General features: G+C 34.2%; 1 protein-coding gene across 1 annotated transcript in view; it reads left to right on the plus strand.

Annotated features, from left to right (window-relative positions):
* Positions 1 to 23,907, plus strand: part of TMEFF2 (transmembrane protein with EGF like and two follistatin like domains 2) — a 214,195-nt gene extending 190,288 nt beyond the window's left edge. The window contains exons 8-10 of the mRNA XM_016127563.2: positions 18,143 to 18,266; positions 19,936 to 20,094; positions 23,520 to 23,907. Of these exons, the coding sequence (XP_015983049.1) occupies positions 18,143 to 18,266; positions 19,936 to 20,094; positions 23,520 to 23,616 (380 nt within the window). The 3' untranslated portion in view covers positions 23,617 to 23,907. The remainder of the gene's footprint in view (positions 1 to 18,142; positions 18,267 to 19,935; positions 20,095 to 23,519) is intronic.
* The last annotated feature ends 568 nt before the right edge of the window (positions 23,908 to 24,475 follow it).

Here is a 24,475-nt window from a genome sequence, read left to right on the forward strand (position 1 = left end):
ATATATATATATATATATATGAAAGACATTCTGACCCTCAAAAACAATCAGCCCATCTCTGGTACAGCCAACTCTGATCCAGACATCAGACTGTAGAGTTCCTTAGGATCAGAAATACACTGTCAGGTTGGGAAACTGGACATGAAGCATGACGTTGAATAGTACAAGTTTTAATAAGCTGAGAGAAATAAGATTTCACATTTTTACCAGAAAACATTGTTAATAAAGGATAAAAAGTTTTAAATGTACCCAGCTAAAACTGATCAAGTGAGAAAGGATAATAACTTAAATTCAAAGACCTGACCTTTCTTTTTTAGGGTCCCAACACTACCCCCCAAGAAGGGGAAGAATAACTTCATGACTTTTATTTTTCAATTAGTGTGTGCATTTTTCTGACATAAACAAGAAATATTATTATAGAAAATGATCTCTACTCTCTAGTAAAAATCACTGCCAATGTGTTGGTGAATTTCCAGGTTTTTATATTTTCTACACATTATATATTTTAGTCATTATATATATTTTCTTATGTCATTAAAATCCTCCATAATATTTTTTAGTTAAACAATATTTATCATTTAGTTAAATTACAGTTTACTTAACTATTTTGTAAATACTATTACATAATTTTTGGAAGTTTGAGTTATTTCCCAATTTTCATTTTTATAAAGGATGTTGCAGTTGACTTATTTATGACACGAGTCTTTATCTATTTTTGAGGCTCTCAAAATATATACCATACTAGTTTTTGAAATTTTGTACCATTTTCTCTTCCACTGTCTATTTCTTAAATTCCCATTTCTGCACAACCACTGGCCCAACTAACATAAGATGTGGATTTTCAATGACTATATAGTTCCTCTCCAGAGAAACTAAATGGCTTACTTATATTGGACAATGCTGAACAATTTAACTGTCCTGCTACCTGAGATCATCTTTTAGGATGGCCTAATATAAAGCTTATAAAAACAAGAATAAGCTGTGCTTGGGCCATTCTAAGTAAACAGACCCAAACAATGCATGCAGTGAAAAGACTGAAAGTAAATAAATTAAATGTTGATAGTGGTTTTCTTTAGGTCATAAATAATGAAGACTTTCTATTCTTCTTTTACTTTCTATATTTTCTACTATTCTTAAATCAAAGTGGATAGTTTTGTAATGGAAAATACTCAACATATTTTATTTTTAAGAAAAAAAAATACAGAAATAAGCAACTTACCCCTCTCAAAAAACCCACATTCTTCACATTGAATGATATATCATTTCCTATTAGCAAATGAAACACCTATGGTTATAACTGTACCTGCAAACACAAGTGGGGGAGGAAGGCAATCATAGGGATCTCTCCAGGCAAAAAAAAAAAAGCATTTCTGTCTCAATTATCTCTATCTTTCAAACAAAATTGTTTTCTGGCCTGGAATTATCCAGATGACTGCCTCTCTCATTTTTCCCCTATCTCTATATGTACAACTCTGAGACAATTCTTTACCATTGAAAAATTGTGAAGAAAACACCAGATTAAAAAGAACATACACGAAAATTGGGTGGAGATATATGAGAATTCTCTGTACTATCTTTGTAACTTTCTTTAAACTATTCTGAAATAAAAAGTTTATTTAAAAGTGAGAACACATGGCTTCTAGAGCTAGCTTTATGCCTTTAACCCACCGTATGACAATAGAGAATAATTGAGTATTTCTGGTCTTTACCTTCTAATATATCAAGGAAACACACACACACAAGCACGCACGCACGCATGCACGCACACACACACACACACATTAATATCAAATTTACCTAATGTTCAAGAGTGCTGTAGTCCCCCAAAAATTAATAGCTACAAAAAAAACTTTGAAAAATACAAATCTTTAAAGTAATAACACAATTTAACAATCTTTTGGCCAAAATAGAACCTATGTTATATAATAGAAATTGAAGAGACCAAATCTACAAACTTCTTATCCTTAAATAACTTATTTTTTAAATAATTTTTCAAAAGGAGAGAAAAACACTTTACTTAAAAGTATTCTATACTGATGTTTCTTAATGATTTAATTTTTTCCTTTCATTTCAAGGTTATTTTTTGTCTCACTTTTAAATTTACATCTCCAAATTCTTTGTAGTCCATTAATGTCCTTCCTTCTGATTTACATACCATGTAACTAAGATTTCAATTTAATAATCATCAATTTGCATATTATCAACAGACACTTCTAATAATTTTCCTACTAAACCATGAATTCCTTCCAGTTAACATCAATTTTATTGTAGACATATCCGAACATAAACAAAGAATTTTTAATACAATCTCAAAAAAATCATAATAAGGGATCTTTGTCATACTTATACATCGGAGTTTTTTTTTTTTTCCTCCAGTCTTCCCCATTATACAAAATGGCACAACCCAGATGGTCAAGCCAAAAACCTAGTCATCTTTGATTTTCTCTTCCTGTTGTGCAACACATAAAGAGGTCACATTCAGCCCACCTCTAGAAGTATTTTTTTCTCTCTCTCCATTGCTATTACTCAAATCCAAGACTCGGACATTGTTTTTCACCCATATGACTATAGTGGTCTGTCCCCTATTTATTTTCCTGCTTCTGCTGTTTCCCCTCAATGATACATTTTCCGTACCAGCCAGATGTGCTTGAGAAACTATTCAATCGTTTTCCCATTGCACTGTAAATTAAAATGCTACTCCTTAGCATGGCATATTAACTTCCACATAGAAAGGATCTTGTTCCTTTGGAGAGCCTTCTCCAATTCATTTTGTCCCTCTTCCTACTCCTCCTGGCGTCCTCTGCTCTAGCTGCAGCACTGGCTCCTAGAACACATCTGTCCTAATGGGAATCTTTTTCCATGTGTGCCATTCACCCAGCCAGGTCCTCTTTGGAGCTCTTTGCCTAGTCAGCTCTTTCTTATCTCCCCGTCAATACCCTTCCCTCAGCTCTCTAAAATAGGTCTTCGACCTTAATCTTCTATATCTGAACATTCCATTTTTCCTATAACATTTCTAATTTGGATGTTTATTTTGTATATATTGCCTGTCTCACTCCAATATGTATGCAGGAGAGAAATTTCATCTGTTTGATTCACCATTGTGTATCCTGTATCTGTAATATTTGGCACATAGAAGGACCTCAGTCATTATTTTTTAAGTGAATGAATACATTGATTAGTTAATTAGGTACAGGTAGGACCAAGGTCTCATAAATTTTGAAACCTCATAAGAGAAAACATGTTTCTTACCTTTTCTGGATCCAAAGGTCTACACAGTTACACACCACAAGATAAAAGTTGTGGGTTGATAATGACAGCATTCATTATAGCAAAAGTGAGGGACATTGTTTGAATTATCTACATCATACTCCTCTCCTACCTCCATTTTGTGCTTTTTCTGTTTCAAAATAGATGGTTCCTTGTAAGCCCCAATTCTAAATGTCGGCTGTTTCATTTCTAATGGATAAAATAGGCATTTACGTCTCTCCAAATTCAAATGTATACATGTTTTATAACCCCTATTGATTTCTTGAGTGGTTAACCATGTACTTGAAATGTATAAATTATACATTGGTAGTGTGTTAGACTTGTTAAAAGGTAAACTAACACTATGACACCACAAAGTACTACTTAGTTAATTACTAATTTTAAGCCCTAAGTGCTGTCCAAGTGGAAAGAAACTGTTAAGACCCACAGCTCATCCTTAACTATTTCTAAGCAGTTTTTTACACTTAGATTTATCACTGACTAGAAATTAGGGAAGTGCCAGAAGCAAATCAATTGTTCAAAACTGAGAAGAAAAAGAAAAAGAGTGAATGAGCAAATCCAGAGCTATTTAGAATGTTTAGGGGGAATGAGTTGTCCTAAATGCAAAAAGATTTGCATTTAACAGAAGAGTAACACTTCAAATACAAGGACATTTAATGTTCAAACTTTCTTAATGCAGTACTATAAATTTCCATCCTTCTTAAAACAAAAGATAATAAATACAGTCTAGCATTTTCTTAGTCAGGATTTCATGGGAACACCGATTCATACCCCAAATGTCATCTGGAATCTTTTTGTTGAGAAGGTCATCAGTGTCAGTCTGCTTCTTGGTCATTTGCTTCTTTCTAATAAAGGTAAAATGTAGCATTGTTTGTTGTATGACAAGAGCAATGTAAGATAACTAACTGCCTTTCTTGTAAGAGGAATTAATACCAAAAACAAATGTGGACCCTTCTATACAGTTTTCTTATCCTCTCAAAATTTATTTTTTACTGTGGTTATTAGCATCCTTTGACACATCGGCACCTTCAAAACATAATTTTTATTTTGCAAATGCAATAAACCATGTATATTTCAGCATAAGCTTAAACTGAGGTAATCATATAATTTATCACCCAAACTAGTAAACTTTTGAGAGTGAAAGGAGGCACTCTTCATCATTATGGTAAAATAAACATAAACCAAGACTGTCCAGATCACATACTAGCTGAAACAAATCTTTCAGCTCATTTTCATTGATTTCATAAGGACTACTAAAAAGAATATTTCATTGATGTAAGAGTTTGGTTGCTAAATGGTAACTATATTAGTTTGCTAAGGTTGCCATAACAAATTATCATGAATTGGGTGACTTAAAACAACAGAGATGTAATATATTACAGTTATAGAGGATTAAAAAAGTCTGAAATTAAGCTGTTGACAAGGCCATACTTTCTCCAAAAGCTTAAAGAGAGACTCCTACCTTGCCTCTTCCAGCTTCTGGTGACTCCTGTATTCCTTGACTTGTAGCAGCACAATCTCTGCCTTCATCTTCACAGGACCTTCTCCTTGTGTGTCTTGATATAAGAACACTAGTCATTGGATTTAGATACCACTCTAATGCAGTATGACATCACCTGAACTAATCACTTATTTTCAAATAAAGTCATTATGAGGTTCTAGGTGGACATGAGTTTTGGTGGAATATTATTTTTACCCAGTATAGTAATCAATAAAATGTTTGGTTATTATTTTACCAAATAATTACTTAGAAAGTTTTATGGACAGTGAAAAAAGTATAGTATTAGGCATGAAAAAGACTTATTGGTATTATCATGTCTCTGTAACTGGGTAAATGGAGACACCATATTGAAATCTATAATGAATTATCATATCATTAAAAGTTTTATTTTAAGAAGTAATCCCACCATCAATAAGAGTCTTATTCTGCTTAAAACACAATGATACTTAATTCGCAGACATGTATCAAGATATAATTGAGAAATATCATCGAAACAGAATAACTTTCTGCATGATTAAACTGTTCAGGGTCTATGTATGCTATGTTCAGAAATTACTTTTTAGTAAAAACTACAAAATTTTGTCTTAGAGTTGAATCCATGACTTTTTTATTATTAATTTTAACTAGAATCTTAATTTGAAATGTCAACACAACCTTCTGAAATACTCATAGCACAATCAATGCATTTATTTCTTAAAATTATTTTGTCTTGTCATTGAATGTTAGAAGAGATGGTATACTTTCTAACTCCTTTGACAAGAGTCACTTACATCAATTGGTCAGATACCAACCTATGGCAGTACTCCAAATTTGAGAATGAATCCAAATCTACACTATAAATGCCCTAACTGCATTTGTGGGCAATGACATCATACAGGAGAAATATACAAGCCCATCAACCCATCAATTGCCTATACTTATACTTTCACTTCCTTTATAGATATCTTTCTTGTGTTTTACAATTCACCACACATTTTTGCCCTCCAGCCTTTCCCTTTCACTGAAGGAGACTAAAGTATATAGCCAATATAGCTTTTACTTGTGCATCCAGTTCTGTCATATTCAATATATAGAATTATTGAGTAGACTAGCATTCTCTGTTGTATTGTTCTTGCCACTTAAGGTAGGGATTGTTGGTGCCTTTAAGGGCACATCACTGAAGTGCAACTGGCTCTTTGATGCAAACAACTAACAGCCATCAATTTTTGAAAGCCACCACATCAAGGTACAGGTGATTGCCAAATATATTGCCTATGCCTATAATATTTATTCATTTATCTTGTTAATTATTAAATAACCACTTTGTTTCAGTCTCTTTTCTTCACCCTGGAGATGTTACAGTAAACAATACACAGTCTCTGCTTTATGAGAATGTGAAGTCTGTTTCAAAGCTTTCTGGTGTGCCTTTAATGGGTAACAGGTATGTTAACTCATCAATCTACCTTAGCCCTCAGATGAAGTGGGTGGCTATAGCCCATAGGCTGGTTGTCGTCTCCTTTTATCTAAAAGCCAATATTTTTATTTTTTATGTGTATGGCAGTGTGAAACATTTGGAGATGTTATGGTCTAGTGCAGTGTTTCTCAGAATGAAGTCTGTTGGATTAGCTACACAAAATGTCCCTAAAAAGAAGAGGGAGATTCCCTAGACAGATGAGTTTAGGAACACTCCGTAATGTGTATCCTTTCTTGGCATCTCACAGTACAGGTTAGCCTTTTATGGACTCAGAAATCTGCCATTAAAGAAACCCATATAACCTAATTTAATCTAGTCTTTCCCAAACTTACTCGACTATGAAACCCCTTTGCCCATGAAGCCTGTTCCAGAAGCAACCATGTTCTTCTTGGGAAACTCTATTCTAGAGAACATGGCCATTGTTTGTAAAGCCTGCAATTTAGAAGCATGGGTGGCTGTTTGTCCTGCCCCATGACACTGAAGAAATGTCTTTTCCCTGCTGCTCCTTCTCTTGTGCTGTAAACATCTGCTGTTTGTTGCAGTATCTTCTCTCCCAGTTGTCAGATTGCTGCAAATGGTGATTTTGCTTCCATTTATTTCCCTCTTTCTATTTGTTTTTCTTTCCTGCCCCTATCACTTCTCTTATGACTCTCTTTTCTACAGGATAGCTGAACTTTTAAGGGTATCACCAATGGACCAATATTCCTTTGCTCCCACTTGAAAATTGAACCAGTCATGATCATTGATATAACCTGTATCTTTTCTCAACTGTGTTAGTCCCATAGTCAAGAGAATGTTTCATTTGTTTTAATGCAGAGAGTTTTTGTTGCTATTCTGTTAGTTATCTAAATGAGCCATTAAAGAAACCTGGAGATTTGTGAAAGTTGGTCTTAAAATTCCTGAGATTTGACAACACTTAGAAGTTTCTCACAGATTTTGGTATTTGTCACAGGCACAGAGCCTGTTCTTTAAGTACTATGTTTTTAAGAGGCGAAGAAATTCTAACATGAAGTGAATTGGTCAGGTTGATGACTAGGGTCATGGAAGTCTTGATAACTGGAGGTCCTTGATGACTTTTCACATTCAAGGTGAGTGTGGGAAGAGCAGCACTGGTCAAATTATTGCTCACATACTTTTTGACATGGAACAGCTAGCTGTGATCAGTACTTTACAGAGAAGGAGCTGAGATAAACCAGGGACCAGAAAGATGGACGAACTCTAGAGTTGCTACCAGGGGGTGGAAGCAGGATCCAGGAAGCAGAAAAACCTAGCATCAGAGTGCCAGAGACAGAAAGAGATGAGGAGAAATGGCTAGGTGGGGTCACCTGGTAGTTTTATCCAAATTATCTAAGTGTCAGAATCTCTTGGGGTACTTTATAAAAAGACAGACTTCAGGCCCCTCAGCTATTGATCTTGATTCAGTGGATGAGGTCTGAACCTTGGAAATCAGTTAAGCTTAGTCTGAACTAGAACAAGCAGCATGGCCCTTAAAAGAGGAATTTTAGTATACTAACCCATTTGGTATCTCATTAAATGCTGCCATTTGTAAGAGGATCATAGTAGAATTATATAAAACTCTTTTAGGTGTATACACACACTTTTGTGAAGGTACCAGAGCATCAAGTGTCTTCTAAGATTCTGTAATATACAAATCCTGAGTTTCTGTACCTATAAATTCATTCATGCATCTAGCATTGCGTAATATCACTCATTGTGTCAGTCTATAATTTCAAGTCTAAGCAGTTTATGAATGCTTAAAATTAAACATTAAACTTAAATTTTACAGTTAAATATTATGTAACATCTCCAGATATTGGAAGTGCTTTTACCACAGATTTTATGGCACTTATTTACTTTTTATTTTTTCTGAAAGTCCAGTTTAAAGCCGTTTCCATGGAGAATTTTACATTACTCCTGGTGTCTTCTCTCAAGCACATTTGAGACTCTGCTCATAAAAGTCTATTGGAAAGTAAAAGCAATACCTTTTTTCCTTAGTTTTAAAAAACTATAAAAGCTTTCCAATTCTTTTGAGTGCTCTTATGGAAAACCAAAGTAATCACTAGCCTTAGTCATTGCAGAGTCAAGTATATCTGCATTTGTAGTTTTGACATTTATCATCTATTATTTTTAAGTATGGAATAAATGCATGGTTGTATTCAGAAGCAGACAACTAAGGAAAATGTTTTATTCATTCATAATCTTAGTTTCTATTTTGAAATTCATTTGCCTATGTTGTTTTATTTTGTTTTTAAAAGAACATTCTTCTTCCTTGTGGTCCTGAAAAAGTTAAACCAACATTTCGCACTTCTGGACAATACTCTAGACACAATATGGATGACCTAATTAGAATCTATGAATTCATCATTGGCTGTACATGGTTCCAGTGTGGTTTTTTTGAGGCATGGCATGCATATAGATACCAGTTTTCCCATCTAGAACAAAATTTCCCATATTTTTCAATCTTGAAATGAGAGTGATTATAAATCATTCCTCTTAATCATACTTCCTTGATTAACAGAGTGAATATTATTTTTAAAACTAGATGATCCACTCATTTCTGCATTAGCCCCACAGGAAACTATAGAAAGAAGACATCATGTCCCTTTACCTGAGTCCATTCCCACAGGGTCTATAGGTACAGATGTTCTTTCACAAGGCACTTCTCACGCTCTCTTTGGTCATTTCCTGATGCCACCCTCACTCTGCAAAAAGTTGTTCCTACAACACAATGTTAATATCCTTTTTCTACTAATATAAGTTCTGGATGTTGTTCTGGCAACTTCTTTATGCTGGGCAACTGTGTCAGGGGGGAAACTAGGGAAACATTCTTTTATTTTAAAACTATGTGTTCATCTTCTTTTCTCTGCTGGGTGCAGAGACTCGCAACAGAAATAAATAAATAAATAAATAAATAAATAAGGCCGCTATAATACTTCCCTTTAAAAAGGAGTTTCTGAACTAATGTATCACAGAGACAAGTAAAAAAACAAAGAAAATTTGGTGTCAAAAAGTGTTAAAAGATAAGAGTCGTTTTAGGTCAGAGATTCAATGAGCCCAAACTGGGCAGGGGAGAATATTACAGTAACTTCTTAGAGAATGTAATGTCAACAGTGAGACCTGATGATTAGTAAGAGTTAAGTAAATGATTAAATGGTGAAGTAAGCATTCTAGATAAAGGGAACAGCAGATGGCAAGTCCCATAGGACAGAGAGAAATTTCATATGTCAGGGGATGCTACAGAATTACAAGAGGTGAGGACAGAGAATCAGAGATCACATTCTGAATGGCCTTCTAAGTAATGTTAAATTTTAATTCACTGGAGGAGTAATAAGGAAAACAAAAATTGGGGGTTTTTTTGTGGGGGGAAGGGATGCTTTTAAAGCAGGTCATGATGCATTCGTATTTTTCTTCTAGAAAGATCTCTGTGGCTCTAGTATGGAATTGATTTGGAAGGGGAAAGATTGGAGACTAGTTAAGAGACAGTGATGGTCTGATCTAAATGAGTAGCAGTAGAAATGTAGAGAAATGAAAAAAAAAGTGATAGATATGTAAGAAGTAAAAGTCATAGGATTTGATTTACTCAATTGAAATTTGAAAATGAAACTGAGATTTCTGGTTGGGTCAATGAGTGAATGAATATGCCTGGGATAAGGAGGAGAAGGAAGTGAGAGAAGAAGCTGATGAGTTTGAGGCGCCTGAGAGACACTAGGCACTTTGATATAGAGATATGAAACTATGAAACTCTATAAAAAGGTGATCTAGGTTGACTAATGAGAATTTAGAGTCAAAGGCATTTAGGTGACAGTAGAAGCCTTGAGTGACTATGACCTTCATCAGAGAAAATGTTTAAAGTGTCGAAAAAGAACTTCAGGAAAGAATCAACGCTAAGAGAATCAATTGCAAAAGAAGAACCTATAAACTAGATTATGAAGGAACAACCAGAAAAAAACAAAAGGTAAGTGATCTGGAAGCCCAGGAAGAGAAGGCTTCAAAAAGAAGAAGTGGTTAGCTGTATCAAATTACTGAGAGATTGGGATAGTTGAGGTCTAAAAAGAGACTACTCCTTTCAGCAACAAAGATATTGGTGGCTGACCTTGGTCTTAGCACTTTCTCTGAAGTGGTAACCAGAGGGTGGTAGGTTAAAGAGTGAATGGAAGAAACGCACTCAAAATTTTTAAATGCTGATTGCAAGGTGCAAAGAGTGAAAGAGAATTGAAGATACAGGAGAGAAAGGAGATAATTAATAGAGAAAGTCCTTGAGGAAGATGGAGGAGTTGGGATTCATAATGGTTTGGTCTCGTCCAAGGAAGAAAAATATCTCTTGTAGAAGAAAGAAAAGAGAAAAGAATTGGTTTGCAGAGCAGCAGTAGGATCCAGGCGAAATAATCAGGAGTCATAAAGGGCAAACAATAAAAAAAATATGAAGGCCAGATGTTGTCTTATGTTTCAATAAGTTCTTAACTGCATGGTCTGCATGTTACACTAGAAAAAGCCCTCTCTTTGACCCTAGTTCTGCTAATCAATTGTATAAATTTCTGAGACAAGTAATGAAACCTATTTGAGCTTCAGTTTTGGCATTTATACCAAATTGGATTTTTATAAATCTACCTTGAAAGGCTATAATAAGGAATACATTTTTATCATGTTAAACATTAAAACAATGTAAGGCATGTAGTAAATGCTCAAGTAATTATAGATATATTTATCATCTTGTCTTTATAATCTGTTTTGTTGGTTGTGTTTAGAAGACAAGAAGCACCATCATGGGGAGACAACCAATAGCTGTAGAATATTACATGCATTTCTTAGCACAGTGCCAGACACATAGTAGGTACTCAAGAAATATGCATATAACAAATTACTGAAAGTCAGTTTTTTTGTCCTATATACATTATTAAAACCTTTATTTTTGCTGTGTTTTAGTGAATGCTTCAGCTTAAATCCTTTTCATTCTCTCTCTGCTGGCTAGTAACTTCAAGGTCACAAAGGAAAAGAAATGTGTCACCTGAGAAGGTTTATCTTAACTATTTATTCATTTCTGCATATGCAGCCTATGCAGGAGACAATAGCTTAACTACATAGCCCAGAAGGCGAAAGTGGACAGAACCTGAACCCTCTGTCACTTGGGTTGTCATTTTAAACATTGTCACCAAAGAAGTTCACTAAGAAAGGATACACAAATTAGCCACTAAGCAAATAAATTTGGCCAGAAATGCATGAATTTGGTCTAAGACAAGAGAAAGAAGGGGAGGAGAATATTCTGGGCATAAAATGGCTTCCCATAATTTTTTTCTTTCTCTAAGGTTTATAGCAAATTTTGTTTTCTAAGAGCAGCTCGCAAGTAAGAAGGGTTGCTGCAGCAAGCAAAAGCTCGATGGTGAGAGCTGAAGCAAATTGTCCCGGATAAGCTTAAGGCAGCTCCAGCCCTGGACTCCTAAGAGGCTAATGAACCATAGAGCCCTTCCTTTTCCCAAGGCTTGATATTTACAAAGTGTTGTCAAAGACATCTAAAGTTCCATAAAATACTATAGTTTTAAAGGTCTTCAAGCTAAATCCTCTAAACCTATAGGAGTTACCCACTTGCTGAGAGTTAATAGGCTCTTGACTGAATGGCGAAGTTTGAAAAGGACCATTAAGGGCAGAGTACAGTTTCTCCCAGTAGCCTCTTTAATCAGTCTTTTGAGGGCTCTGCCATCTGAAGCCAGGCAGAGAATTTCTAAGTCAGAGCATAGAATAAAAGGCTAAAGATCTGCTTATTTTGCTCTTAATAATAAATGAAAAAGAATATTTTTTCACTGGGAGTCTAGAACTTCTAACTAAATCTGTATGAGCCTCGTTCTGCCAAATTCTTGAATTATAATAATTGTATTTGGATGTCATAAGTTAAAATGTTACATATAAGTTTCTCACCCAAGATTTCACAGATTTCTCAGCTTTTATCTGTGTAAATCTATAACCAGTAGAAACTGAGATAATAAAAGCCCAGGCAAATAATCATCCGGTATTGTTGCATTTCAATCACTCCAGTCCCCAAATTACTATGTCTATTTCAGATGCTGGTACTTTTTTCTAATTTAAATTCAAGCAGTTCTTGAATAATATCATTAAGGCCTTGCTTGAGAATGTAGAAACATGAAAATTAGTTTTCTTCCACTTTATTTTAATTTTGTGTCCAATAAGAATATTTATATATGCAAGTAGTGATATGGATAATCACATTTCACATTTTATATCAGTGCCTGATCGACGGTAAGATAAGAAAAAATTTCTCTCTATCTCCATTCATTCTGCTCCCAACCCATACCATGACCTAATTAGTAGTTTAGGATCAAATAAATTTAACTAAATTAGCATTCTGGGAGGAAAAAATGTATAATGTTCAACTTGCAGAAAGAATGTCGAATTTTAGCATTTGAAGGACTTGGTCTCTGTTTTGAAGTCTAAATCTTTAGCAGAGATTAAGTAACTAAAAATGTTGTGATGCGGTCTCTGCTCTTTACAAAACTTGAGAATTAATTGTGTCCTTAAATGCCTCCATGTCCCTTGCATTAGGCTGTCACGCTAGCATTCTCATTTGAGTCTCTGTGCTAGAGGCTTAAAAAAGGAGAGACCCTTCTGATCTATTTATCTGTGCCTTGAAGAAACTATGACAGCAGATGAGGTGATCATGGAATTTGTTAACTTGCAAGAACTTATATAAATTACATTCAGAACCCGTTCAATAGGAATGCTTTTCTGGCCTTTAAAAAACTTCGATTGCAATTCAAGCTAGATAGGAGATTTTACTGCCACCTCGAATGTTTATACCTGATAAGATAAGGAGAGGAAATCATAAGAATTATATATCTTCTTTGAAACCAACTCTAATCAACAATAGGGACGATCGTGACTTTAATTCTAAATTCAGAATTTATTTCTGTCTAAGGCACAATATAAATATAATGTAAAAAAAGTTAATTTCTCTTTTTATAGCTGGTTAAAGAAAATTATTTCAAATTGCTTTGGAGATATGACAGTAAATAGAAGGGTAAAATCAAGTAATTACAATAGGCATGGACGTATACAAATATTTCAGTGCTGGAGTTTTCTTGAACTGTTATTAAATATAAAAAATAAAAATATTACATAAATATATTCAAAATGGAAAATTTTAGTTTGCTGAAAAAGTGTGGCATATTTTGTGTGCCCCAAAGGAAAAGATAATTGAAAAGATAATAAACCAAACTGTACTACTCATATGCATGCATTTGTCTAGATAATTTGTAATGTTAAAGCATGATGTTAAAATTGAATTTAGATCCACAAACATATTGTTCCCCACAAGGAAGACAATACATAGTGAAGATCACTTTATGCTAGAATGTCTCAATTATAGACACAGTCAATATTTAAGATATTTTACACCCTTCAGAAAGTAAAATGCCCTCATAATTGAGGCAAAGTGATTTCCTTTTTTGCTATATCTAAATATCTCTATTTCTCCACCTTTTCTTCCCAGAATATAAAGATAATATTTTACAATAAACATTAGCAAATATTTATTAGTAATTTATTATAAATAAGTATGAATAGTAAAAATAAATATTAACTTTAGAGTTCAAAGAACCCAGAGGTCTGAAATAATCCGATCTACCTACCACACAGTAACATTCTACAACATCCCTGAAAAATAGTAACACAGGTCCTTTTTAGCTCCACCAGAAACTCACTAATCCACTATACAACTCATTCCCCTATTGAATAACTCTAGTCACTTAAAAATGTGCAATAGAAATCTGTTTCCCCTAAACAGCCACTAAATCCTTGATGTTACCTCTAGTTTAAGATCTTTCCAAGTTACTCTGAAATCTTTACACAGAATCAGGCCCTTTCTGTAGAATCAGTGACATACGAGATTTGTGTATATTCAAAAGAAAGGCTGGAATAATGCAAATTAGAGATATAGATAGAGAAATAGTATCTAACTAGCACCCAAAAGGCCTCCAAGATGGCAAGGCACCATGGATAGAGTCCAGTCCTCTAGCCTATAGGTACAGAAATTTTAATTTTAACAAAACCTTAGAACTGAGTGGGCTGAAGAATTTGACTTGTGAATCTACCCAGCAAAAAAAAAAATGCACAGAAATTCAGAACCAATTAATTCACTCAAACAAAATATATAACTGTCAAATGGATGAGATATTTGGATGGTACTGCCAAAGCCATTCCCAATTTGTAAGCTACACATAGATGTCAAATTATTTTAAGACTATTTAGAGAGCAGAACATCAGAACAAAAGAAATAGACTGAGTAAATACTTAAGAGCATCAGATACTGATAGCCTAGTGCATCCATCTCTGCACCTGAGATTCTGGGTTTGCCAGTTCAAGTTGGCTCCTCAAGGTACACCACCCTGGGGACACTTGAATATATAACTTGACTTTCAGAAACTTCTTTTGCCTAGCTGTACCCTTGTCCAAAGGGAAACATTCTTCCTTCAGATATGTGAATAGGTTCAGTCTTTAGAATTTTACATTGTCATAATTCTACTTTGATTCATAATGTGTTATTTTCATAAATTAATTCTCTGAATATCTTATTTCCAGCTTTTGGGGGAGAAAAAAGCAAGGGTAACTATAAACACACACACAACCCACCCTGGGCTGTATTGATTTAAGTGTCTAAACTATTATGCCTGGCTCTGACCCTTTTCTGCCCACTTACCCATAGTAACGGTTATCGCCATTTCCTCTCTCTGTGGTTTCTTTTGTTCCTTTCCCTGCACTCGGATAGAAACAATATATGTAGTTACACTTTAGAGCACCCTGCTTCTGTAATTCTTGACTAGAGTATTGATTAGCAATGCTTATGCAGCCCTATTAGCTCTGTTGCAAGTAACTCAGATTATACCAGAAATTGTTTCTTAAAAAGGTCAGGATCTCTTTTAGAACAAACCATTTGTAAACATTTAAACAGGAAACAAGTCAAGGACCTTAAACAAAGGCACGAAGAGTTCTACCATTGTCACTATCTCTCTTAGAAGAAAGAGCACAACCCTTACATTAACCTCCTTTTAAAGGGAGAACAGATAAATTGACATCTAAATCATCAGCCACTGAGGGGAATGTACAGACTTCCAGAGCATCATATTTATATAATTTTAAATCTTTAAATAAAGTATTATTGTGTGAATAGCTATGCATAAACATCAGGATTACAAGTACTCACTATGGTCCATACACATATTTGGTTTGGATATGATATTTCTGTATCTCTACTTTTCTTAATATACTTAAATTTCATTTCTAAAATATGTCTATTGCATTACTAGAAGTGGTTATATATTCAGGTTTTCAATCAACTGGTTTACTTGGTTGGATTGACTATAAATTTGTTGACATATATTGATGATTCCTCATTTTTTTGCCCAGAGATCATTTCTTCTACTCATTTATTTTCAATCTCTCTACTTTCTTATTTGACAGTATTCCACAAATCGAGCACTCCAAGCTCATAAGGAATGGTATAAACTAATTAGCAAATTTTATAATGGAAACTATTCCCCTCCCACGTGATTACCCTGTCTGAATAATGAGCTTTGTGAACATATTCAGCTTTTACAACACTGAGGCAAGAAGCTCTTATTTGAACACTTAAACAAGTTCGTAATTCTTGGTCTTCAGTTCATAATTGTGAATATGGCACAAACCCATAAACAAACAGTATGGGATGAGAGACAGAGTTAAAAATAAAGAGCCTAAAAAAAGAATTTTGAGTTAAGAAAATTTTTGATCATCTTTTGCAACTGACAGAAAGAAAAATCACCCTAATAAAAAATACTGTGACTGAAATCTCAGTATATCACTGAAACATTGGGAAGTTACAGAACATTACCCTGAATGCAGGTGTGCAGAAGCACTGAAGGGTTACTAACAAACACTAAATAGAAAAGTTGAAAGTTTGTTATGGGGAAAAGATCTAAAAATAGGAGTGAAATCAGTACTGGTTCATTACACCAGCAGTGGGGCCAGCAAACCCCACTGCTAAAGTTGCCTTTCAACGGCAGGTGCACAGTCTGACCACTCTAGCTTGTAGCCCCCTGGGCGTGGCACACAGTGAGTCCAGTCTTCTCTATAGATTCATAATGACCACAGGCAATGCAAGATGCTTCTAAATACCATGGTTGCCCTGCTTCTGCTTTGGTCACGTATCCCAATATGGGATATGCCATTCAATGCTATCCAATTCAGTTTTGATGTTTGCTTACTGAAGGTGCAATTTACTACCAAAAACACCATGACAGGAAATTGCAGAGTAGCTTGGAAGAATGAGAGAAACCAAAATTCTGTATATGCTTAGTCCTTCCATGGAAGTGGCTCATTCAGTTTAATGGCAATGATCAAAGGAGAAATATTATAGTGCAAACACAAGATCACCTATATAGGTAAAGAGATGCAGATATAGAACAAATGATTTAAATGTCATCTCTAGTCTCTCTAGCATACTTATTGTAAGTCCTTTATTAATTTGAGTATGTAATTTGAAATCTTACCCATCACACCCCTATATGTAAATATCTCTACACAGTAAAGCACTTAATATATTTAACAATTTATTTCAAACTGAAATGTTTTGCAGATGACACCTAGATCTTAAAATATATATTTTACAGATCTGCTTAAACTTAAATAATACATTTGTCTACTTTTACTAATATTGAAGGTACATTTTTTTCTCTGGATGAATATATTCATCATTCATGACTGTCAGTAAAAATAATAAAGGATACACCACAGTAAAAAAAAAAAAAAAAAAAACTATACCCCTATGTGGAAATAATAGGAAACAATAAATTTTATAAAAATAGTAATTCATTTGCAATCTTTTATTATTGCTGACCAGTTGCTATGGTGTTGAAGTGTACCTTTAAATCAATGTCAAGAAAGTTATTTTTCATTGTTTGGGCAAAAATTTCAAAGTATGTCAGATCCCAGATTATAGAAGAGACTCACATAGGCAAAACTTTATATTATAAGATTAACACGTAAAGAATCAAAAGACTGCTTAAAAATGGCATTACATATATGGAAGCAAAGGTATTTGGACCAACAAAGGTCAGAAAAATATTTCAATTTCTTTAAAGAAACATGAGAAAACAAATACATCTTGTTAATAACAAAAGAAAACACAAGTTTTTTACTTTATCCTAAGTTTAAATTTCACATAACATTGTTAACAGAGGCCAAATATTATGCATTAGAATATACTTATAGAATTCGGTATGTACTGTGTTAGTACTGTGTTAGTATCTACATAAGTGATTCTGAAATAACATTTGCTCTTTCAATAGCTTTATTTTGGCAATAAGAAAATGTATGGGTGCTAGTAAAATTCATGTTCACAGCAGATAAAAAAGCCTGAAAGAATACAGAGGAAATTTGCATTTGTTGAAATTTGCATTTATTTGGTTTTGGAAAACGTCTGTTTAACAATTCAATGGAGTCATATTTTAACTTTTAAGCTCCCACATTGAGAAAGTATCAAGATATTGCAGCAATTTACTTTTAGGGACATTATGCTGGGCTTTGAGGTTCAAAAATAGGACATTTCTTCCTGATTTATTTTATGATCAATGTACAGTCTCTACACAAAAATTAAAGCTGTCTGACAACTCATAGACACATTATTGGCTGTTAAAGATGTAGGAAATTACATAAAAGCATGAAAAGCACTGGGTAATTTTGCAGTTTCATCTTTAAACACAATTGTTAAGATGTCTGTCTTTCAATTCTTTCTCCTTTTTTCTTCTGAAGCATGGCGTTTTAGTTCCTGCCCTTTAAAATATTTTTGCCTACTGTAGCTTTGCTTCTTAAAGTACTGGTTGATCTTACTGGGCTAAGAAGGTATTTACAGGGGTGCTCGCTTTTGTCTGTATTCACAGAGAATGCTAACAAATTAGAAGAAAGTGCCAGAGAACACCACATACCTTGCCCAGAACATTACAATGGCTTCTGCATGCACGGGAAGTGCGAACATTCTATCAATATGCAGGAGCCATCTTGCAGGTAATGCTTTTACTCTTTAACTCTTAAAATGTACAAGGTAAAAACCTGGCAACCAAATTCTGAATGTTTACAGAGGATTGGATGGCATTCGTTCTGAATGGGTGATCAACAGCTAAACTTTTCTCTGACTCTCCTACACACACATGCACACACGCACCCACTAGGACATCACAAAATGCATGTGCCTTACACACCCAAGTACTGTGTAACACATCATTATATATACTCTTCTAGTAGAATTTTACATTGTGCTTTGGGCATTACAGGCTCCTTAAAGACTCAGCCTCCTCTGTTTTATTCACTACTCTTTGCAGACATAGAACCACACTTGGCACATAGTAGGTGCTCAATAAATATTTCTCACAAAATGAGTGAATGAGGCCTTACTGTACATAACATGACATAGTTGCTTTGGAGAGGTCATATTTTCCAAAATCCTTTATGTCTTATAATAAATATCATCAATCTTTGTTTTGTTGGGCATACATTCTTTCCTGTCGATCTGCTATCCACAAACCTTGTATAGTGAAATTAACTATACTTCAACAGATTTAAACTCAGTTGAGACACAAAAGAAATTGTTTATCTGGATTTAGTTAAGAAATATGCATATCTGTTGAATATTCATGAATAGAACATAATTATTTCAGAGATGGTAAAGCCAAAGTGAAGAACAAATGTATTTTTATTAAAGGAATATATAAGTGACATAGGGTGAAATCGGCTGTGTATTGCTATACAGTGAAAGGAGTTCCACTCTCTCTTTCTTCTCATCTCTCTCTTCCCCTCTCTCTCCTCCTCCTCCATCCCTCCCTCCTCAAGAACTAGAACTGTCTTCCTTTCATGTTTTCCTTCAGTGAATACACTAGCACCTGCCTTCCGTGAAGCCAGGCACAGTGAACATAACTGAGAGGTTGCTCCTGCTGACCCATCATCCTCAGCAGAGCTGTCATTATGAAATCCTTCTGATGTAGACAGGAAAGATCCCAGGATGTAGCTAGAAGAAACTCAAAGTGAAGTACTAAAATAGTTGCACAAAGTCAATGACAAGTCAATATCTATTTTTATTATTTTTATGTGAGCTGTTTTCTCATGGCATTGTCAGATGTTAATTTTAACATAGAGATTATCTACCTGAGCTTTTTGATGAGGGTTAAGTGAGAGGCAGCATTCATTCTCAGATGAATAGCACACAGGCTTGCTTTGAAGAACTGTATCACCTACATCATAATTACATTTTTTTTCTACTGAAATTTAACTCTCTAATGTAAGCAGACGACTTTATGACTAGTAAATTAAAGAAATTAACTCTTGTATCTCTGGCCTTAACATTTTCAACATGTACTCTAACAGTAGCATAGAAAATGCTTTATTAAAAAAATAAATAAATAGCCCTATTTTTTTATACCCGTGGTATCATAAAGAAATTGTTTTTCAAGTAATCATACTGACTTTGGTTGATGAAAGAACAAATTAAGTAAAATGTAAAGCTCACCTGAAAAAAATATAGAATGAACAACAAGTAGTTGAGACTCCTATCTACAAAGCAGCATTTTTTTAAAAAGGGAAACAAAAAGCCCTATTTTCACAATGAAGACAGATGCTTATAGACCAGCTATAAAAATGAATCCAGCAGCTTCAGGTAACTGGACACTATAATTTCTTCCAGGTGTGATGCTGGTTATACTGGACAACACTGTGAAAAAAAGGACTACAGTGTACTATATGTTGTTCCCGGCCCTGTACGATTTCAGTACGTCTTAATCGCAGCTGTGATTGGAACAATTCAGATTGCTGTCATCTGTGTAGTGGTCCTGTGCATCACAAGGTTAGTAACTGTACTCGATGGCCACCCAAGTGAAGGGCTATGTTGTTCCTCCTCGTCTTAATCAGATCACTCTAATTACAAGTCCCTTCATGGACTCTGCAACCATGAGTTCTCTGGAATCCTATTTCTTCATCATAATAGCATTTGAATAGCCAAATGGAAAGATGATTGATTTTCATGCTAAGGAGTGCAAATTTTTTCCTTATTTTTGCATTATGATGAGGATTATTTATTTTCTAAGCAAAGGTCTTTCCCTTCCTTTAATGCGCAATGCCAATCTTTGTTTAAATATGCTCATCTCTTTCAACTATAAAATGTCAGTCTATTAATATACTTTTTATATTATCAGTGTTTCCTTACTTACCTAGATCAGTATGCCAAATGAGATCAGAATAGATTTTAGACAAGATCTAGAAGAGCATTACATTATGGCTCTCATTATTGGCACTTATATTTCCATGTATAATTCTCAGATATAATCATTTTTAATATATTTGATATAAAACAAATACATTTTATCACAAAATTTTAAAAAATAGGAGAAAAGTCATGTTATACTACGTGAAAATCTTTGCTATATGGAAACATGCAGCACATATAAAAATAAACTTTTATATCAACCCCCTAGAACAATCAAATGGTAATTGTTTCCCAGGGAGCTAGGTTGAGAGGGATACAGAAATCTTATTCAGTTCCAACAGAGAAAAAACAAAAACAAAACATAATTAATTAGCGACGTCTGACACTGCGCTTAGGGTAAAGGAGTGGAGCCAGGAACTTACATTAGCGTAGAAATTCGTGGTGACCAGGAATTAGATTCTAAGTCAAATGCATTATTTTTGTCCTGTCTAACCAGAAACATTATTGAAAATACTTCTTTCTGCTCTAATTTCACTCTCCTTGAGAAAAAATTTCTAAGGAAGTTTTCAAGGTTTTTGCCAAATTCACAAGGCATTTAGAATTTTATTCCTCTGTTTAGCTCTACAATAAATCAGAATGTTTCCCAAAAAATTCTTTTCAAAGAAGAAAAAAAAATAAGAAAAAAATAAAAGAAAATATCATATCTTTAGAAAAGAAAGGCCATAATACATTTCAGTCTCTGTATTGTACTATCTTCTTTGAGAACAAGTGTGGCATTTGCTCTTGAAAAAGACAAAATATGGTTCACAAATCCTTGCCTGGCCTAAAGGCTTAAGAGAAGATCATTGACTGGAGCTTTGCGGTGCTCTAAGCCAAGTTGAGTTCATCAACCCGACTCGCACGTTTAGATGCCAAGTGAGTCAATGGATTACATTAAAATAGATTCTGGGGAACATAAAGATGACTCAAGAAACCAAAATCACTGAGTGTAAAAGAAAAGATAGAAAAGAATCTAAAACACAGGAAACTGCATCATATTACACTGAGTGTCTTGAGCCTTCTAATATCTAAGCAATATCAGCACATGAAAAATAAAATTCATATTTAGTAGGTCTAATTTCATAACAGTTAGATTTGCTCCTTCATGTACTGACAAAAATGAAAACTTTAAATAGTTTAGAGGATGTTTTCAAGTCTGTAATTAATCGCAGTTCTATTCCCATACATAAATCAAACAACTGGAATACATAGGGTCTTTAACCTCACCAGAAATTGTTCGTATATATATTATGTGTTTATATATATATATCATGTATGCGTATACATACACATATGCACACGCATATACATTTAATAACATTATAAAGAAGGAACAACTATCCCCATTTTTAAGATGGGGACACTGAGGTATAAATTAACAAATTGCTGAGTGTACACAGCTGAGCAATAAGAGCTAAAATGGAGGGCTGCCTTGTGTCAGAGACTGTTTACTGAACCACTGCTCAAACTGCTCCTTGGCTGGTCATCATGTGGTATATTGTAATGCATAAGGCAATCTAAACTGAGCTCTAAATTAGAGCAAGCCACTTTTTTCAAAGCATATGGTCATTATCGTCCATGTTAAAACAAAACCTATCTTCTATTTACTTTTGAGAAAGAGAACTAGCACATGAGCTAATTGACATTATTGTAATGCATTTATAAATCTGTCCTAGGACATCTGAGCCTTCTAAAGTCTTTCCAGGTGTCGTATTAGTTAATAAACCACACTGCTGCCAGTGTGGATTAATTTCATTTGCTTGAAAACATTATGCCCCAAAACTAGACTCTCCCACTAAGCCATTCCCTCCTCCCACCCCCGCCCCTGCCACAGTGCACCCTTCCTGGTGACCTGGCCACACATGTCTGGCAAGACCTATTTCAAAATATTCAGTTGCTAAAAGATTTACAAAATTAAACCAAGCAGAAGTCCCCTCATACTCTTCAGTTTTAATTTCTTCATCACCTGGACCCTCTGCTATTCTACCTCTCCCTTCTTTCTTTTGTCCTCATTCCACTTTTTTTTTTCTAATTTCTTCTTTTTGTTTCTACTATTTTAGTCAAATAACATAGGTTATAAAAATATATATATAAACATCTAGAGGCATGTTCTGGAAAGAAAAGAGTTGCCCTGTTTACAAGATGGATTTTCTTCAATCTTTTTATCTTCAGCTTTCACTTACTAAAACGGGACTTCCAGCTCCATGTTTATTTTGACAGATTCTCTCTACCCCACACACAAAAGCATATATATATTATTATATCTCTACCCCACACACAAAAGCATATATATATATTACATATGTATTATATATATTACGTATATATTATATATAAAATATGTATTTTATTCATATATTCTCTAATACCCCAAAGCTTATTATAAGATTTTTATGAACTTTATGTTGTTGTTCTTGTACGGATCATCCAAACATTCTTTTATTACAGAGGAAAAAAATACTAGATCAGAGCTTTTTAGATAATGTGACTATTAGCCATTTATAGATGTGAAATAATTGGTACCAATTTATGTGTTTAGCTTATACTATTAATGTACAAAAATGATATTTGGCTGAACCAAAATAATACCTATTTTCATTACATATCAGATATTATCAGCTGGCTCATTCTCTGGTTTGATGGAGTTTAAACCTGTAGCATTGAAATGTCAATATATCATTCATCCTTAAGACATTTAAAATATAAAATAGTTAAAGACCTTTAAAGTGAGAATAGATGAACTCATGACTTGCTTGATTGCATTATGCTTAGTCATTCTTTGTATTTTAATGAGTAAGGAGTTGAGGACTAGATAAATGTATTGCTCTTTAAGCTGTCACCTCTGTTCTTCAGTTTTCCTCAACAGATGTTTAAAGATGACTGGAACGTGGCTGGTACTAATAATAAATTCTTTCTTCTGAAATATTTTGATAACTTGCATGATCTACAGCCTTTCTCTGTGATTGTAGAACCAAACTTTAGGTAACAGCAGTAGACTAAGATCTGTAAACTTTCCAACCTTCTAGGAAATGCCCCAGAAGCAACAGAATTCACAGACAGAAGCAAAATACAGGGCACTACAGTTCAGACAACACAACAAGAGCATCCACGAGGTTAATCTAAAGGGAGCATGTTGCACAGTGGCCAGACTGCCGAAAGTTTGGACTACACATACAGTATTATAGACAAAAGAATAAGAAACGAGATCTACACATGTTGCCTTGCATTTGTGGTAATCTACACCAATGAAAACATGTATTACAGCTATATTTGATTATGTATGGATATATTTGAAATAGTATACATTGTCTTGATGTTTTTTCTGTAATGTAAATAAACTATTTATATCACACAATATAGTTTTTTCTTTCCCATGTATTTGTTATATATAATAAATACTCAGTGATGAGAAAAGATTGGCATTCTTAAATTTGCGGTATCTCATAACTGTAAATATAATCAAGCTAGTACAATCTGTACAGGTACCAGTATTTCATATTTCTCCACATCTTGAGACAGAGCATTAGTTTCTATAGGACTCAGTGTCTAGGTTTTGAGTGATGCCAAGATCAAGGGAAATGATGGTTATTGAAAAAGAGAAAAAATATTTTATATCGAGTGAGAATAAAATATTTCAGACCGTTGAATCATCTCTATTTCATCAACTCTCTTCCCTGGTTCTCCATTTTCATCCCCAGAGCAGAAAAATTTCTGGCATATAAATTAAACCAAAGAAGAAGGGAATGGAATGTGTTTTATAACTCATACAGGAGAGGGAAAGAAGATATTGGTTTTTATTTGGAAGCATCTTAGAATCTCCCAGTTAAGCACACGTATCCGAAGCGTCCTGAACAAGTTACATATTTAGAATACACAGACCACAAAATCTATTCCATTTAGGTGAATCAACAACTGCGGGGAAAATGTAATATTATTAAATGTGAAATGCAAAAATCATGAATTCTCAGAAGCACCTTGCTAT

Source organism: Rousettus aegyptiacus, unplaced genomic scaffold, assembly GCF_014176215.1.
Source record: "Rousettus aegyptiacus isolate mRouAeg1 unplaced genomic scaffold, mRouAeg1.p scaffold_m13_p_2, whole genome shotgun sequence".
NCBI lineage: Eukaryota > Metazoa > Chordata > Mammalia > Chiroptera > Pteropodidae > Rousettus > Rousettus aegyptiacus.